The following is a 16,786-nucleotide window of genomic DNA, read 5'->3' as shown; positions in this document are numbered from 1 at the left end:
GGGAGGTCATCCTCCCCCTCTACTCTGCCCTGGGGAGGCCACATCTGGAGTACTGCGTCCAGTTCTGGGGTCCCTGGTTCAAGAAGGACAGGGATCTGCTGGAGAGGGTCCAGCAAAGGGCTACGAAGATGATGAAGGGAGTAGAACATCTCTCATATGAGGAGAGGCTGCGGGACTTGGGTCTCTTTAATCTACAGAAAAGAAGATTGAGGGGGGATCTTATTAATGCTTATAAATACTTAAAGGGAGGGTGTGAGGTGGATGGGAACAGTCTTTTTTCAGTGGTGCCCAGTGATAGGACAAGAGATAATGAGCACAAACTTGAACACAGGAAGTTCCATCTTAACATGAGGAGGAACTTCTTTACTTTGAGGGTAGTGGAGCACTGGCACAGGCTGCCCAGAGAGGTGGTGGAGTCTCCCACTCTGGAGACATTCAAAACCCGCCTGGACGCTGTCCTGTGCAACCTGTTGTAGGTGACCCTGCTCTGGCAGGGGGATTGGACTAGATGATCTCCAGAGGTCCCTTCCAACCCTGACCATTTTGGGATTCTGTGATTCTGTGATGAGGCAGCCACAGCTTCTCTGGACAACCTGGATCAGGGGCTCACCACCCTCAGAGTGAAAAATTTCTTCCTGATATCTCATGTAAATCTCCCCTCTTCCAGTTTAAAACTGTTCCGCCTCATCCCATCACTCCACTCCCTGATCAAGAGTCTCTCCCCAGCTTTCCTGGAGCTCCTTTAGGGACTGGAAGGGGGTCTAAGGTCTCCCTGGAGCCTTCTCTTCTCCCGGCTGAACACCCCCAACTGTCTCAGCCCGACACAGTGCACCATGGATTTCACTGCATTGCATTGCACAGATGCGTAGCTAGAGGGCAGAAAATTGCCTTGCTATTTGAGGGCAAACCATTGGAAACACTATCCTGTGACTGCCCTGCAGTCTTCAAACTTGCTTGCACTTTCTAGGGAGAGCAAAGAGATCACATATGTGCCAAGAGCTGAGCGTAGCAAACTGTTCTCTACAGGGTGGGGATGCAAGATGGGAGAAGCCATCAGGATCTTCTCATGCAGCTTGCTTTTCTCAGCTGACTGCTCCTCGGGGTCATTGCAAAGGAGTGAGGTCTGCATGTGCCAGCATCCCCACAGTTCAGCCCACCGCAGCAGATGCAACGAGGACTCATCTTCTGCTACCCTTCAGTCTTCAAATCTCAGCATCTTCCACTGATCCGAAGACTCCAAAATCTTCAATGATGAATTAATCTGTTGCAAACTCTGTCTAGGTAAAGGCAAATGAGAGATCCCAGGGAATATCTTGAGCTGGGGAAAATCCATCAGCCATAACAGGAATGGAAGAAGCTCACGGCTTGAAAATTTTGAGTATAAATGGCCTGATGCTGGCAATTTCATGATTTTCTCCAACACACCTGATGCCCCTCTCCTCGCAGCCAGGCTATAGGACTCCCCAGCACCATCCCTGGACATTTGGGCTGCCACATGTCCTGGCAGCCCTTCTTATCCACCCCAAAACCCCCAAGGATCTTTGCGGTTCTGGATCCAGCACAGGCAGCCCCAGCTGCTCTTGCAGACCCTCCAGGGGCCAAGTGCAGCCCCATCAGGGCTGAGAGCAGGGAGGAAATGGTACCTGGGAGGGACCTAAGCTGTGCTCAGTGTCATGGTCATGACTGGGGAGTAGATGAAGAGAGTACGAAGCAAATTGCTGCCTGTGGACACATTGACAACCCCCCACCCCTTCATCTGCACATCCTTTCATGTCCTCCATACTGAACCTCCCCCAAGGGCCTCCTGAAGAAGGGAGGACTCCCAGGGGATCATCACTGCAATGGTACTCAGGAGGCACAAAAATGGATATCCCATGGAGAAGCATCTCTGTCAGCAAGGGCCACTGCCTTATTTATCACCCCATGGAGAAGGCAGCATGACGGGTGAGTCAGAAGTGTCAGCGCCCTGGGGTAGCAGAGCATGGACCGGAGTTACCCCCAGGGCCCATTTGTAGAGGGCACTGAAAGGGACTGCAGGGACAGGCTGTAAAATGTGTGTAGGAGCAGCAGACCCCAAGCTTGGATGTTTCAGACCTGTGTGTGGGTGCCAATTCCTTTTTGCAAGGTGCCCTTGTGTCCCTCAGTGCTGCGAGACATGTGCACTCAGCTACCCAGGTCCCGTTTCTACCCTTAAAAAGAGCTTTACCCCACTTCTAACTCTTTCTTGCCACCTCCATGGGCTTTAAACACAACCTGAAAGATGGACAGGTTGTACAGTCAAAGTGCCAAGGAGATGTTGGGTGGTGGGTGGACTGCCTGTCCCACCACATTGGGTGCTGGATCTCCTGTCTCACCTCCCAGCTCTCTGCAAAGACCCAACTGAGCATCCCTGGTCAAATATTCAGGTCGCATCAAGCTGGAGGAACCCAGGGATGTGTCTAGAATGGCTCATCGGCAGACGAGCTGAAGGAGCGGAAGGTTCTACAGCAGCCTGAGATCACCACCCAGCCATGCATGGGAGGTCAAGGGACGTCATCCTTCCCCTCTGCTCTGCCCTGGTGAGGCTGCATCTGGAGTATTGTGTCCAGTTCTAGGCTCCCCAGTTCAAGAAGAAGTGCTGGGGAGGGTCCAGCAAAAGGCTACAAAGATGATGAGGGGGTTGGAACATCCTTCTTACAAGGAAAGGCTGAGGGACTTGGGGCTTTTTAGTCTGGAAAACAGAAGACTGAGGGGACATCTGATCAATACTTATCAATCCTTAAAGGGAGGGTGCCAGGGGGATGGGAACAGTCTTTTTTCAGTGGTGCCCAGTAACGGCAAGAGGGAATGGGCACAAACTTGAACATAGGAAGTTCCATCTAAATATGAGGAGGAACTTCTTTCCTGTGAGGGTGGCAGAGCACTGGCACAGGCTGCCCAGAGAGGTTGTGGAGCCTCCCACTCTGGAGACATTCCAAACCCACCTGGATGCCGTCCTGTGCAATTGCTGTAGGTGACCCTGCTCTGGCAGGGGGGTTGGACTGGATGACCTCCAGAGGGCCCTTCCAACCCTGACCATTCTGTGATTCTGTGATTCTGTGATTCTGTGACCCTGGATCTGAACTTCTCAAAACCGTGCCGGGAAAAGGCTGAAGAGGGAACTGTGCTTCCTAGGGGTGGAGGTAGGTAGAGTTCAGCCCTGGGCCACAGCTTTAGGAACGAGAAGAAAGAAAAGCTAACTTTGCAAAGTTTGCTGTGTGCGTCTCCCTTACCCTCATTAGGGTCATTAGGGGAATGACCCTGCTCATTAGCAGAGAGCAGGATCAAGGCAGTCAGGGGTCATCACGGGATGTCCTTGTGGCCGAAGGCAGAACTATTCAGTCTGATGTATGTTTTCATCTCAAAGTGCCTGAAATAAGGTAGGTTTCAGCTGACTAAAGTGTGTTCCTGCAGCACAAAAGGGACCATGGTTGCATACCTCAGGTCACAGTGCCAGGACCTGAGTGCCTGGTGGGACAAGACCTGCTGAGATAGCTTTGGGAGACTGGATAAGACTCAGCCCTGCTCTAGTCCTTACCACCCTCCAGAAGCAGCCCACGGAGTGCAGGACATCTAGGGGTGTCCTGGGGCTTTCAAGTCCAAGGAGAAACATGCAACTGGTGTTACAGCAGAAGTGGAAACACACAAGTTGGTGTAGAGGACAGGCATGGGATGATAAGAGATGGGGCACACTGGAAAGCCCAAATCAGCAGCTCACCAATGGTCAGCTTGCAGGCCTAGATCTGGACAAAAACAGTTTTAGGGTTAACAAAGAAAGCATCCAACACAGTTTAAAAGTCCTATATATAGTCACTTTGGGCACAATATTGATTTGCAGGCAGGTAAGGGAAGAACAAAGTGTGAAGGTATGTCAGAAACCATGTGAATCTGAAAATGGAAGAAGGTGAGGAGGAAGAAGAAACCCCATCAACATCACACTCTTCCCCAGAAAAAGCCTGGACCCTTGATAACCAGCTGCCAAGCCCCCTTGCATGAGGAAGATTAGTGCCATAGACCTTCAGGTTGAGGGAACAGCAGAAAAATGAGCATAGGACCTGGAAAAACAGCAGAAATTAGAGAGTGTGCGCCCTGGGTAACTCCTTCTTAGTGCAACAGAGCCCAGGACCAACCCATGAAGATGTTAACTGAAAATTCCCATCACCATCAACTGGACTATGAAATGTTCACACAAGGCTTACTGTAAGTTTAACACAAAGAGTTAATGCTCAGAGAAGTGCTTCCACAAACCGTAAACACTCCTCCATACATACCACAGCCACAGACTTGACCATAGTCTCGTCTGGTCTTCCTTTGCAGGTGTCCTGCACACCATAGCACCAACTTTTACTCATTAGTTATCCAAGCTTTTAGCCTTCTTGGGCTCTTCGTGCGCTCCTCATTTTCCTTGGCAGATACTTTCCACACATTGTGCAAGCCATCTTATGTTTTCCAGCTTTGTCAATCCTCTTAGGGTACTCCAAGCCTTCATCTTCTAAGCCCCTGCGACCCCCTATTTCCTCTCTTCCCCAACGTTGCAGATAGAATCATAGAATCCTCTAAGTAGGAAGGGACCTTTAGGATCATCAAATCCAACCATTAACCTAACACTGCCAAGTCTACCACTAAACCCTGTCCCTCAGCACCAAGTCTACCTGTCTTTTAAATACCTCCAGAGATGGCAACTCCACCCCTTCCCTGGGCAGCCTGTTCCAGTGCTTGACAACCCTTTTGGTGAAGAAATTTTTCCTAAGATCCATCCTAAACCTCCCTGGCACAACTTGAGGCCATTTCCTCTTGTCCTACCACCTGTTTCTTGGGAGAAGAGATGACTCCCACCTGGCTACACCCTCCTTTCAGGTAGCTGTAGAGAGCAATAAGGTCTCCCCTCAGCCTCCTTTTCTCCAGGCTGAAGAACCCCAGTTCCCTCAGCCACTCCTCATAAGACTTGTCCTCCAGACCCCTCACCAGCTTCGTTGCCCTTCTCTGGACAGGTCCTTCTGGTGAGAGGCCCAAAACTGAACACAGTATTCGAGGTGGGGCCTCACCAGTGCCAAGTACAGTGGGACAATCACTGCCCCAGTTCTGCTGGCCACACTATTCCTGATACAGGCCAGGATGCCGTTGGCTTTCTTGGCCCCCTGGGCACACTGCCGGCTCATATTCCGCCGGCTGTCCACCAACACCCCCAGGTCCTTTTCTGCCGAGCAGCTTTCCAGCCACTCCGCCCCAAGTTTGTACCACTGCATGGGGCTGTTGTGACCCAAGTGCAGGGCCCAGCACTTGGCCTTGTTGAACCTTACGCCATTGGCCTTGGCCCATCGGTCCAGCCTGTCCAGATCCCTCTACAGAGCCATCCTACCCTCCAGCAGATCAACATGCTCACCTAGCTTAGTGTCATCTGCGAACTTACTGAGAGTGCATTCGATCCCCTCATCCAGGTCATTGATAAAGATATTAAACAGAACTGGCCCCAGTACTGAGCCCTGGGGGACACCACTTGTGACTGGCCACCAACTGTATTTAACTCCATACACCACCACTCTCTGGGCATAGCCGTTCAGCCAGTTTTTTGTCCAGTGAAGAGTACACTCATCCAAGCCATGGATCCAAGTTCATGCTTTTACCCCACCACAGCCACGGTATCAATCATATCACTCATCCTGTTTCCTTCTGGTTGGCTACCTATCTATTGTCCCAGTCCTTCATGAGCAGGACTGTCTTGCCAACACACAGCAGGGTGCTTGCATGGGGTCCTGCTCAGCTGCTCATAGTCCCATACCACTTGGGTTGGCATGAGCTGTGGTAATACCCAGTACTTATTTCTATGACCAGAGCTGCTTAGAATCATAGAATGGTTTAGGTTGGAAGGAACCAACCTCCCACCTCCCAACTCACCACCCTCATAGTGAAAAATTTATTCTTAATATCTAATCTAAATCTCCCTTTTCCAGTTTGAAGCCATTACCCCATGTCCTACCACTACATGCCCTTGTAAAAAGTCCCCCTCCAGCTTTCTTGTAGGCCCCCTTCAGATACTGGAAGGCCACTATAAGGTCTTCCTGGAGGCTTCTCCAGGCTGAACACCCCCAACTCTCTCAGCCTGTCCTCACAGAAGACGGGCTCCAGCCCTCTGACCATCTTAATGGCCTCCTCTGTCCTCGCTCCAACAGGTCCATGTCCTTCTCATGTTGGGGGCCCCAGAGCTGGATGCTGTTCTCCAGGTAGGATCTCACCAGAGCAGAGTAGAGGGGGAGAATCCCCTCCCCTGACCTGCTGGCCATATTTCTTTTGATGCATGCTTCTTAAACCTCCTGCCAGCATTCCTCTATACAGCAGATGGAACAGATCAGGGACATCAAGTTGCTCCCATACATCTAGTGAGCTGTGGGTCCATTGTCACATTTGCCAGTCTCATATCAGTGTCCGAGATGCAGGGCATCTCGGATGGCTCTAAATATCTGTGCAAGGCCTAAACTGAGCTTTCAGGTGGAGTTTGCAAAACTGTTCAACTTAACCGCTGTCGGGAAACAAGACCCTGGCATATACTTCAGCGTAAACTTTGCAGCCTCCTCTGACTGGCTATAAAAAAAAAAAAAAAAAGAATAAAAAAAACACCTCCAAGAGTAAAACGCTGCTCGAATCTTAGAGAATGTTTTTATTTTCACAAATGCACAAAAGAATATATGAAAAAAAAATCATAAAATTCCTATGTGTCTTCTGCATGCAGACTGTTGGTGTCGCATGGTGTGTGTCACGCCTTGTATCACTTGGGGTAGCTGAACAAGGTGGGCATGGAGATGGGTGGTGGATCTAGTGACCTAGCTCTGTAGAGACAAGATGGTCCAGGGCCCTTGGTGAAAGAGCTGTGTGCTGCGGCGGAGCTGCATCACCGCAGTTTTACGTCTGGGCTGGTCATGGGCTGTGCTGAGCGCTCCTTTTGTCATCATCCCCAGCAGGAGCCACCTTGGCTGCTGCTTGCTCTTCTCCAGGCATTGAGATGGATGCGTCAGAGACAACCAACTCCTCCATGCGCACAAAACCTGCAGAGAAGGGTGATTCGGTCGATGGTTTGCTCCACACAGCCTGAATTTTTCCCCTTTTTAACCAGACTAACTGAGGATATGCACTCTGTTGGAGACAGCCCAAATCACTTTGGCTTGGCCAACAACAGTGGCAGCACGGGGCATACCACCATCGCCCCTTCCAGCACTCGGACATGAAGCCTGCTTTGCAGAAACCACCCTTGATCCAGCACTTGGTCCACACACAGCACCTTGCATCAACGTAATGGACATTCAACAAGACAACACGGGTATGTTCAACACAGGCAACCACAACTACCCAATCCCACTTTCCAAGAGTCTCCACCACAGCTCTAAAACTTCAAGAACAGACACAATTCCTGGTCTTTTCTCACTGCTTGGACTAAAGGTGGAACATCCCTTGCCAACAGGGAGCTAGGAACCCACAGAGCCATCCTATGCTCAGACCTCCTGTCTGAGGTACAGAGGGAAGCGCAGGCAGTGTTTGAGGAGGCTTCAAGAGTTGTCCCACCTCCCAGTGTGTCCATAACCCAGCAGGGAAGGTGGTGTCAAAGTGAAAGGGCAGGCTGAAAGAGTGACTGATACTCAGAGCAGGAGAGAAAAGGAAAGAAGGGGAAAAAAGGGGTGGGGAGAGGAGAGGTCAAAACAGAAAAGGAAGTTCCTTTCAATGCAAGCCACAGGGAAAAAACCCTTCTGCCTCAACTCCGCTGACATCAATGTTTCAAACAAAACTCATTTCCAACCACACATTTGTCCTACAAACTCTGTTGCTCTCTTCACCCACAGTGGAGCTTACCTGGGGGGAAATTAAAAGCCCTGCTTTGCATTCGCCTCCTCCTGAGGTACAGAAGAACCCCGCAGACCAGTATCAAGACTGGAGGGATGACTGAGACCAGCAATGGGAGCAGCGGCAGAGGCTGCGGAGGTCTGATGGTAACAGAACCTGTGGGGAGAAAGCAAACATCTCTTCATCCAGAGCTAATTCAGGAGATAAACGTACATCAGAAGGACATGAGGAAATGGGCACAGTGTGCACCGTGGCCAGTTCCCATTAGGCAGCAGAAAATACTCTTTTCTCCCATGAGGACAGTTAAATACTGTAACAGAGATAAGAAAGGCATTTGGATCTCCATCCCTGGGGACATTCATATCACCATTGGTCAAGGTCATGAACAACATGGTCTAGTTGGTCTATTAGAGACTGGAAGATTAGACCAGAGCTCTCCAGAGATCCCTTCCAATCTACACGGTTTTGTGATTGTATGATTCAGGAAAGGAGATACAAAGAAAGCTTCTGCTAAGACCCTGTCCCCATCAGGCACGGTCCCCTCGGTGCTGTAGCACCTTTGTACTGGTCGTGGCCATTCAATGCCCACATCCACACACCATCTGGTGCATTACAACTTCAAGGGTGGGCTGCTGGGGAAGCCAAGGCCACCACTCTGAGGTGCCACCACTCTGACTGCTCCAAGTAGGGCGATCTGCAGAGCAGCTTATTCCTGGTGGTCCCTACCAGGGCTGGACAATTGCAGAATGGTTCCTTCTGCAAACCATGCCCCATGGTCACCCATTTCTCACCTCAAAGAAGCTTGGGTGACCAGTTAAGACAGAGGTGCCTGCGGGGTGTACCACCCCTGTGGTACTCTCCCCAAGGAGACTGCATCCGAGTTCAGGTGGCTCCCAAGCAAGCGCATCCAGTCTGGGATAACTCACTAGATGCAAACATCCTGCTTAGAAGGACATGGAGATACCTCTCTGTTCCCACTGGCCTTGAGGGGACCACAGAAGCCTTGACGTTTGTCCGAAGTTAGGTGGGAAAAAAAGGGCAAGGCTGGATACTGGGACAAGTCTTTCCAACACCAACCATGGTCCTCGTCTTCCCAGCTCAGCCATGAGGATGTTCCCTACACTGTAGCTTATCCTCCTGGAAGGTCTTCATCATTTAGGAAGAAGTTTTTTACTTTGTGGGTTTTAAGGCACTGGAACAGGTTGCCCAGAGAGGTTGTTTAGGCCCCATCCCTGGAGGTGTTCAAGGCCAGGCTGGACGTGGCCTTGGGCAATCTGGTCTAGTGGGAGGTGTCCCTGCCCATGGCAGGGGGGGTGGAACTCGATGATCTTCAAGGTCCTTTCCAACCTAAACCATTCTGTGATTCTATGATCACAGTATTTCCTATGGCCAGGATGATTCCCCTCCAACTTGTGCTGAGCACATACTCGGGAACACCCATCCTGAGGTGATGTTGTTGGCTGTGGTGCTCAAGATAATTCCAGTGGGGTCTACAAATGTAGGACCCAGCTTGTGCTGAACGAAAGCCCACTTGCACTCTGCAGTATGCACATCCCTGTTTCTGAGCCCCTGAGCCACTGGCAGGTGTGCATTCTACAAGCTTGAGCAATGAGATCACACCAGCAGAGAATGGTTTGGGTTGGAAGGGACCTTTAAAGGTCACAGAATCACTGACTTTGGGAAAATCCTTTAAGATCATGAAGTCTTACCATAAACCTAACACTGCCAAGTCCACTACTAAACCACGCACCTCAGCACCACATCGACACATCTTTTAAATCCCTCCAGGGATGGCAACTCCACCACTTCCCTGGGCAGCCTGTTCCAATGCTTGACAACCCTTTCAGTGAAGAAATTTTTCCTAAGATCCATCCTAAACCTCCCCTGGTGCAACTTGAGGCCATTTCCTCTTGTCCGATCGCCTGTTACTTGGGAGAAGAGACGACTCCCACCTGGCTACACCCTCCTTTCAGGTAGCTGTAGAGAGCAATAAGGTCTCCCCTCAGCCTCCTTTTCTCTAGGCTGAACACCCCCAGTTCCCTCAGCCACTCCTCATAAGACTCATTCTCTAGACTCTAGCTCATCTAGTCCACCCCCACTGCCAAAAGCAGGGACATCTTCAACTAGATCAGGTTGCTCAGAGCCCTGTCCAACCTGACCTTGATTTTTTTCAGGGTTGGGGTATGTTCAGACCCTTTTTGAAACTGATGGTGGCCACATTACCTGAGCACACCACACCAGCGTCTTTCCCGTGGTCACAGTTGTGTGTCCCCCACGGCCTGGCCAGGCACTCCGAGAGGGTGTCCTCCCTCCCCGTGCAGTTCACGTCGTCCAGCCAGATGACATTGCGCCCTTGACCAAATTGAGCCGCGCCAGGGGCTGAGACCACCGTCCCGCAGCCCAGCTGCCGACACACGACCGCAGCGTCCTCTTCATCCCAGCTGTCATCGCACACGGTTCCCCACTGATGCCTGTAGAGCACTTCAACTCTCCCAGCACAGAAGCTTGAGCCGTTCACCAGCCGCAGCGCCATGGGGTCTGAAACAGGACAACTTAGACACCCTTTTTGGAGGTCTCCTTCCACACCTGCACAGCTCAGAGTGGCTAATGCACATCGCCCATTTTTGCTCCTTTTATGCCTTTGGCAACCTGGACCTTCGAGAAGGAGCCTTGGTCCTGCCATTATATTGAACATCCTCAAACACTGGAGGGATGTTGGATATTTAAAGCTAGGCTTTAATTAACGTCAGCTAGAATAAGGAAACTGCTGAAATAGAGAAAATTCAGACGTGCTTGCTTGGAAAAGGATAAATGCAGTGGAATTCGTAAAACTCTTCCCTTCCTGACCATTTGTACAATGGGTCCCTTCTTCCTACCCTGCTCTCAATCCAGCAGCTTTTGGTGGTTTTCTGGATTGAAACAAACTCTGCATTTCACCCTTTAGGTCCCGAAGTAAAGCCTCTTTCTTCCCATCCCCTTGAAGCCTTGGTCATGCATCTCATTGCTTTGCTCAGACTCTTGTGTTCAGCATTTCTCAGGTTGCTCAGGTTCTCCACACCCTTGGGGTTTTAATTAGCAAGATCAGCCACCAAAAACGGCAGACAGACCTTTGCAAAAGAGTGACCTGAGTTCTTCCGTGAGGTTTGGTGCTACCCAGGCTCACAGGAGACCATGTCACCTGCAGTCACTCTCCACCTTTTCAGCCACACAGCCCAACACTCCCCTGAATAATGTCATTTCAGAAAAATAAAAAATAGATTACCTGAGCATACCACACCAGCGTCTTCCCCATGGTGGCAATTAATGTGTTCCCCCATCCTGGACCTGCATTCAGAGAGGGTAGCTTCTGCCCCCGTGCACTCAACATCACTCAGCCAGATATGGTTGGACCCTGGCCCAAACTGAGCTGAGACTGGAGCTGACACAGCTGCCCCGCAGCCCATCTGCCGGCACACCACCTCGGCATCGCTCAGGTCCCAGCCGTTGTCACACACCGTCCCCCACTGCTGGTTATGAAGCACCTCGACCCTCCCGGAGCAGCGGCTGGAGCCATTCACCAGCCGGATCTGAGCTGGTCCTGGAATTATGAAAGACATGTGGAAGTCAAACACGTACATGTTTCTTGCTCATGCTATGGATGATTGATTCTCAAACGGTGGCCACCTGCAAGGTGATGTGGAGACTGTCACCAGCATAAATACAGGCATCTGATCCCATTTTAGGTGCCCTCAGGCATCCAAGAAACCCAGGAGGAGGGAGCAACTGTGACACAGGGCTGAACAGGAGACCCAGCCCCATCTGGAGTTGTGGCAGGAGGCCAGTGCATCACAAGTGGCACTAGATGCTGGTGTCCTGGCAGTCCAACCAGACAAGATGGACCCAAAGTAGAGGGGAGGTTCAATGGACTTTACAGTACAGTGACAATGCGTGTCACTTTAGCACCATGCATGTATGAAAAAGGAAAGAATGCTCATAGCAGAGAAGTCAAAGGACCAGTTAAGGGGTTATAGGGGAGAGCAAGGTGGTGGTTGGTGACGGACACTTGTTCTCCTGGGAGAAAGTCCTCACGGTGGGAGCTGCTGTTCTTAGATAACCTGAAATTGGTTCCTATATAGACACAAGAGGTTTGATATGAGAAGAGCAGAGGTGTTTCTCTACTGCGTTATCTATGTGCCAATGTTGTTCCTTCCAGAGCTGCACCACAATGGGGTATGGGGTGGCTTACCCAGGCACACCACGCTGGCATCTTCTTGGTGGTTGCAGTTACTCTCTCCCCACGGCCTAGCCCTGCACTCGGAGAGGGCAGCCTCAGCGCCAGTGCAGTTCACATCGTCCAGCCAGATGGGCTCGTACCCCATCCCAAACTGAGCTCTCGGTTGAGCAGCTACGGCCGTCCCACAGCCCAGCTGCCGACACACCACTTGTGCGTCATCCAGGTCCCAGCCATCATCGCACACGCTTCCCCATCGCTGGTTGTGCAGGACCTCAACTCTCCCAGAGCAACGATTTGAGCCGTTCACCAGCCGGACCTCAGTAGGGTCTGAAATGGAAAGACAGAGAGGTGTCGCCTTGTCGTGGTTGACCTAGTGATGGAGAAAGCAAGTGTGGGGTGGTGGAGTGATGGAGGATGAAGCCCCACATATTCAGCTTTTGTCTTGACTCCGAGATTTGAGGATTCCCATGTGGAAAAAAACATCGTCAGAGATAAGCAAGGAAAACTGGTCCCAGAGCTCCTGCAGTGTTGGTACCCAGGACCTCATCCGCAGAGGAACAACAGTTACCTGAGCACACCACACCAGCATCTTCTCTGTGGTGGCACTTGTGGACTCCTTTTGGCTTGGACCCACATTCAGAGAGGGCAGATTCGGTCCCTGTGCAGTTCACCTCATCCAGCCAGATGGGATCACGTCCCCGGCCAAAGTGAGCTGAGCCCGGGGCTGCGACTGCTGCCCCACAGCCCAGCTGCCAGCACACCACCTCGGCATCGCGCAGGTCCCAGCCATTGTCACACACTGTCCCCCACTGCTGCTGATGAAACACCTCAACCCTCCCAGCACAGCGGTGTGGGCCGTCCACCAACCGAAGCGCCATCGGGTCTGCAACAAAGGAGAACACCAACAACCCTTCAGAAAGGACTGGTGGAGAGGGTGCTGGGCATGGGATCTCAAGCAGGACTGTGGCTCCCTCTACTCTCGGCTCCCTGATACGACACCTTGACAAAACAGGGATTCCCGTGGGACCCAGCATGGTCATCCACACCATGGAAATGCTCAGTGGTCGTCCACTTGAGCTGAAAATGAGCCAGGCAACATGGGGGAAGGAGCAGTGAGGGGAATCCCCGTGCATCCCTTGCCCTTATTATCATTATTATCATTAGTATCAAGGGAATTATCATTCCCTTGCTCTCTGGAGGAAAGGGAGCTACGGCTCAGAGTTGGCACAGCTCTTCCTACGGACATGTGGGAGGAACACGGTGGTGGTGGTGGGTATTCACCTGAGCACACCACGCTGGCGTCTTCCCCATGGTGGCAGCTGTGGGTGCCCCATACCTGGGGTCTGCACTCGGTAAGGGCAGCCTCTGTCCCCCGGCAGCTGACTGTCTCCAGCCAAATGGGGTCGTAGCCCCTGCCAAACCTAGCCCAGCCTGGAGCAGAGATTGGAGCGCCACAGCCCAGCTGCCGGCACACAACTTTGGCATCCTCCATGTCCCAGTTGTTGTCGCACACAGACCCCCACTGTTGGTCATGAAGCACTTCAAGGCGCCCAGCGCAGTGATTCGGGCCATTCACCAGCCGCAGCTCTGTGGGGTCTAAAGGGGGAATGAGACAAATGAATAAATGAGGGCATGGTGCACCTCAGCCCTCTGAAGAAGACTCCCTGCTGGTATTGGCAATGACGTGCAACCGTACAAGGTATGTGTGCATAACCATACTTCCTTCTTCCCCCATCCACATCAGCATCTTCCGTTGGAAGCAACAGAAAGACCTGGTTGTATTCAGGAGAAGGTAAAAACACAGTGGGATGCCCCGCAGGGAGCATTTCCCTTGGGCAATGCCAAGAAGACTCTTGGACATCCATGTCTAAACCCTAAGCGTGCTTCACATGGCTGCTAGGGTGACTACATCTCCCTTGGAGAACATATCTAATGCAGAAAGACTTTAAAAACCTGCATTTATTTACTCTAGCCAAACGAAGGCTGGACTGGCTTGGCTCCATCAAGGAGGAGACTCTTTCCATACTGTTTCTAATTGCTCTGCTCTACTGCAGGTCCTTGCAAATATTCCCCGAAGCCACCCAGGTTTTGTCTTCTGGTAAGGACAGGGCTGGCATCCCATTGCAAGCTGGAGGCATGGGGGGTGGAATGTCTTTCCATCTTGGACCACCTCTAGAGATCCAGAAGAATCTTGGGACATAGAGATGGAGAAGCTTGCAGCCATTCACGTCAAGCATCAATGGCCAAATGCCTCCTCTGACCACAAGCACTTCAACATCCAGAGCAGCTGTCCATGATGGACATGGCACACCACTTGAGAACTGACATTTTAAGGTGTCAGATAGAGGATTACCACAAACGGGCAGGAGAGCATCCAGATAGTCCAGAGATACGATGCCTACAGAAGCAGAGCTACCTCACCTCCTAAGCATTTTCGACTGTTGCTTGCACTGGCGTTATACCAAAAGGAAAACAACATTTGTGGAGAGAGAAGTAAACTCATATTAGGTGGAAGCGCACCTACAGAAAAACTTCTCCCTGAAGCCATGACCTGGACCAGGCTTACCTGAGCACACGACACCTGCATCTTCACCATGGATGCAGTTATGGGCTCCCCAGTGCTTGAAGCTGCATTCAGTGATTGCACCTTCCGTCCCTGTGCAGTTCACTTCATCCAGCCAGATAGGACCATGTCCTTGCCCGAACGCAGCCCTGCCAGGGGCTGACACGGCCAGCCCACAGCCCAGCTGCCGGCAGACCACCTCGGCATCACTCAGGTCCCAGCTGTCATCGCACACCGTCCCCCACTGCTGGTTGTGGTGGATCTCGACTCGCCCTGAGCAGCGGCTGGAGCCATTCACCAGCTGGACCTGAGTCGGTTCTGAAAAGAGACAAGCACCAAAAACATCTGGATATCCCAGCAGAGGTGACAGGGCTGAAGCTGCCCAGTCCTTCAATCACCCCAGATCCTCACAGCTGGAGGGTGAGGAGGTTGCCCACCCAAAATGGGAAGAGCAGGCACTCACCACCTCCCCAGACTCACCACCCTCCCTGGCAGGTGGCATCTGGATAGGCATCCCCTCAAGAAGCTCTCTCTTCCCTTCCCCAGCACCCACCCACCCATCAGGGCTGCCATGGAGACAATCTACATCCAGGACCATTTCAAAGGTCTTCTGCTCTTTTTTTCTACCCATCCCTCAAAGAAAACCCAGAAAGATTATGATAGCCTGGGTGGCAGCCCCGATGGAGCAGGAGTCAAGAGTTACCTGTGCATTCAACACTAGCATCCTCTCCGTGGTTGCAGTTATGGCTTCCCCAGGACCTGGCCCGGCACAGAGCAAGGGTAGCCTCCGTCCCAGCACAGGTCACTTCGTCCAACCAGATGGGCCCTGACCCCTGCCCAAAGGCAGCCTCCAACAGAGCTGACAGTGCTTGGCCACAGCCCACCTCCTTGCACACCACTTCAGCGTCCATCAGGCTCCAGCTGTCATCACACACGGTGCCCCATTCGCCATCGTGGAGGACTTCAACTCTGCCAGAGCATAAACTTGAGCCGTTCACCAGCCTGGTACGGGTCGCACCTGGAGTGGGTGTCCCTGCAAACACCCCCAGGGAGCAAACGGTCAGAGACGTTGCTGGCCGTACCATCGCCGGCAGTGCTTACGAGGGTCTCCTGCCTGGCAAGCCTGGATGGCATCCAACAGGCTGTGCCCATGAAGGGGTTCATCCCCGTGAAGACAGGAGACGGTTGGGCTGAGAAATGGCCAGGGAGCTGCAGACTCGATGCCAGGAGATGTGGAGAGCTTTGGAAGGTGAGAACAGCATTTGGAAATTGCCTGGGGCAATGGTGTGAAAATGCTAATTCTTCACTGAAAACGCTAATTCTTCACAAAATTAGGTAGGGAGGGAGTTATTCTGCCTACCTGTAGGGGCCAGATCCAGCTCACAATTAAGGGTCCTACCTGCCGGTGGCCATAGGTACGTGTCTATCTGTGAGCTGGGTTCAATCAGAGGACAACCAGTAAACAGCAAGGAGCAACAAGTGAACAGCAAGGAGTGACCAGTCAACAAGAAGGGACAACCAGTCAACAAGAAGTGGCATGACAATTGTCCTGCCTGCTGTTTAACCCTTTGGTTGTCCACAGTGGCTGATGATGGCCACGGTGGGCACGTGTTCCTCACCCGAGCACACGACACTGGCGTCTTCGCTGTGCCCGCAGTTATGGGCTCCCCAGGGCCGTGCCTGGCACTCAGAAAGTGCGGCCTCCATCCCGGTGCAGCGTACGTTGTCCAGCCAGATGGGGTCTGCTCCTCGGCCGTAGCGAGCCCCACCGACAGCCGACAATGCCATCCCGCAGCCCAGCTGCCGGCAGACAACACGGGCTCCATTGAGGTCCCAGTGGTCATCACACACCGTCCCCCAGGTGCCATTGTAAAACACCTCCAGCCGGCCCGTGCAGGAGTCAGGGCCATTCACCAGCCTTAAGTCAGCAGGACCTGACGCTGGTGACAATGGAGAGCAAAGGGAAGGAGATATTAATTGGAAATCATGCCAAAAAAAAGAGGCTAGGCAGCAGCTGGGAAAGCATCTTGGCACTTGTTGGCCAAAAGGAATGGGGAAGAACAAGCAAGAGGAAAGACATGAACAATTATAATTTTATTATCATTATTTTCAGGGAGATAGACAGAATGTGGTCTGTGAGCAAACTCCAGCCTTTTCCTGCT

General features: G+C 52.0%; 2 protein-coding genes across 2 annotated transcripts in view; both read right to left on the bottom strand.

Moving 5' to 3' along the window:
- LOC104291829 (deleted in malignant brain tumors 1 protein-like) overlaps positions 1 to 11,465 on the bottom strand; it is a 29,236-nt gene extending 17,771 nt beyond the window's left edge. The window contains exons 1-3 of the mRNA XM_009891121.1: positions 11,111 to 11,465; positions 10,067 to 10,410; positions 5,910 to 5,937 (exon numbers count right to left, since the gene is read on the bottom strand). Of these exons, the coding sequence (XP_009889423.1) occupies positions 5,910 to 5,937; positions 10,067 to 10,410; positions 11,111 to 11,465 (727 nt within the window). The remainder of the gene's footprint in view (positions 1 to 5,909; positions 5,938 to 10,066; positions 10,411 to 11,110) is intronic.
- A 14-nt stretch (positions 11,466 to 11,479) lies between these two features.
- The window catches only part of LOC104291827 (deleted in malignant brain tumors 1 protein-like), a 6,433-nt gene continuing 1,126 nt past the window's right edge, over positions 11,480 to 16,786 (bottom strand). Inside the window, exons 2-8 of the mRNA XM_009891120.1 lie at positions 16,244 to 16,564; positions 15,319 to 15,657; positions 14,619 to 14,936; positions 13,343 to 13,657; positions 12,621 to 12,944; positions 12,074 to 12,388; positions 11,480 to 11,511 (exon numbers count right to left, since the gene is read on the bottom strand). Coding sequence (XP_009889422.1) covers positions 11,480 to 11,511; positions 12,074 to 12,388; positions 12,621 to 12,944; positions 13,343 to 13,657; positions 14,619 to 14,936; positions 15,319 to 15,657; positions 16,244 to 16,564 — 1,964 coding nt within the window. The remainder of the gene's footprint in view (positions 11,512 to 12,073; positions 12,389 to 12,620; positions 12,945 to 13,342; positions 13,658 to 14,618; positions 14,937 to 15,318; positions 15,658 to 16,243; positions 16,565 to 16,786) is intronic.

Source organism: Charadrius vociferus, unplaced genomic scaffold (assembly GCF_000708025.1).
Source record: "Charadrius vociferus isolate BGI_N301 unplaced genomic scaffold, ASM70802v2 scaffold229, whole genome shotgun sequence".
Classification (NCBI taxonomy): Eukaryota; Metazoa; Chordata; class Aves; order Charadriiformes; family Charadriidae; genus Charadrius; species Charadrius vociferus.
The sequence above is the reverse complement of the archived record's forward strand: the minus strand, read 5'-3'. Positions and strand labels throughout refer to the sequence as shown.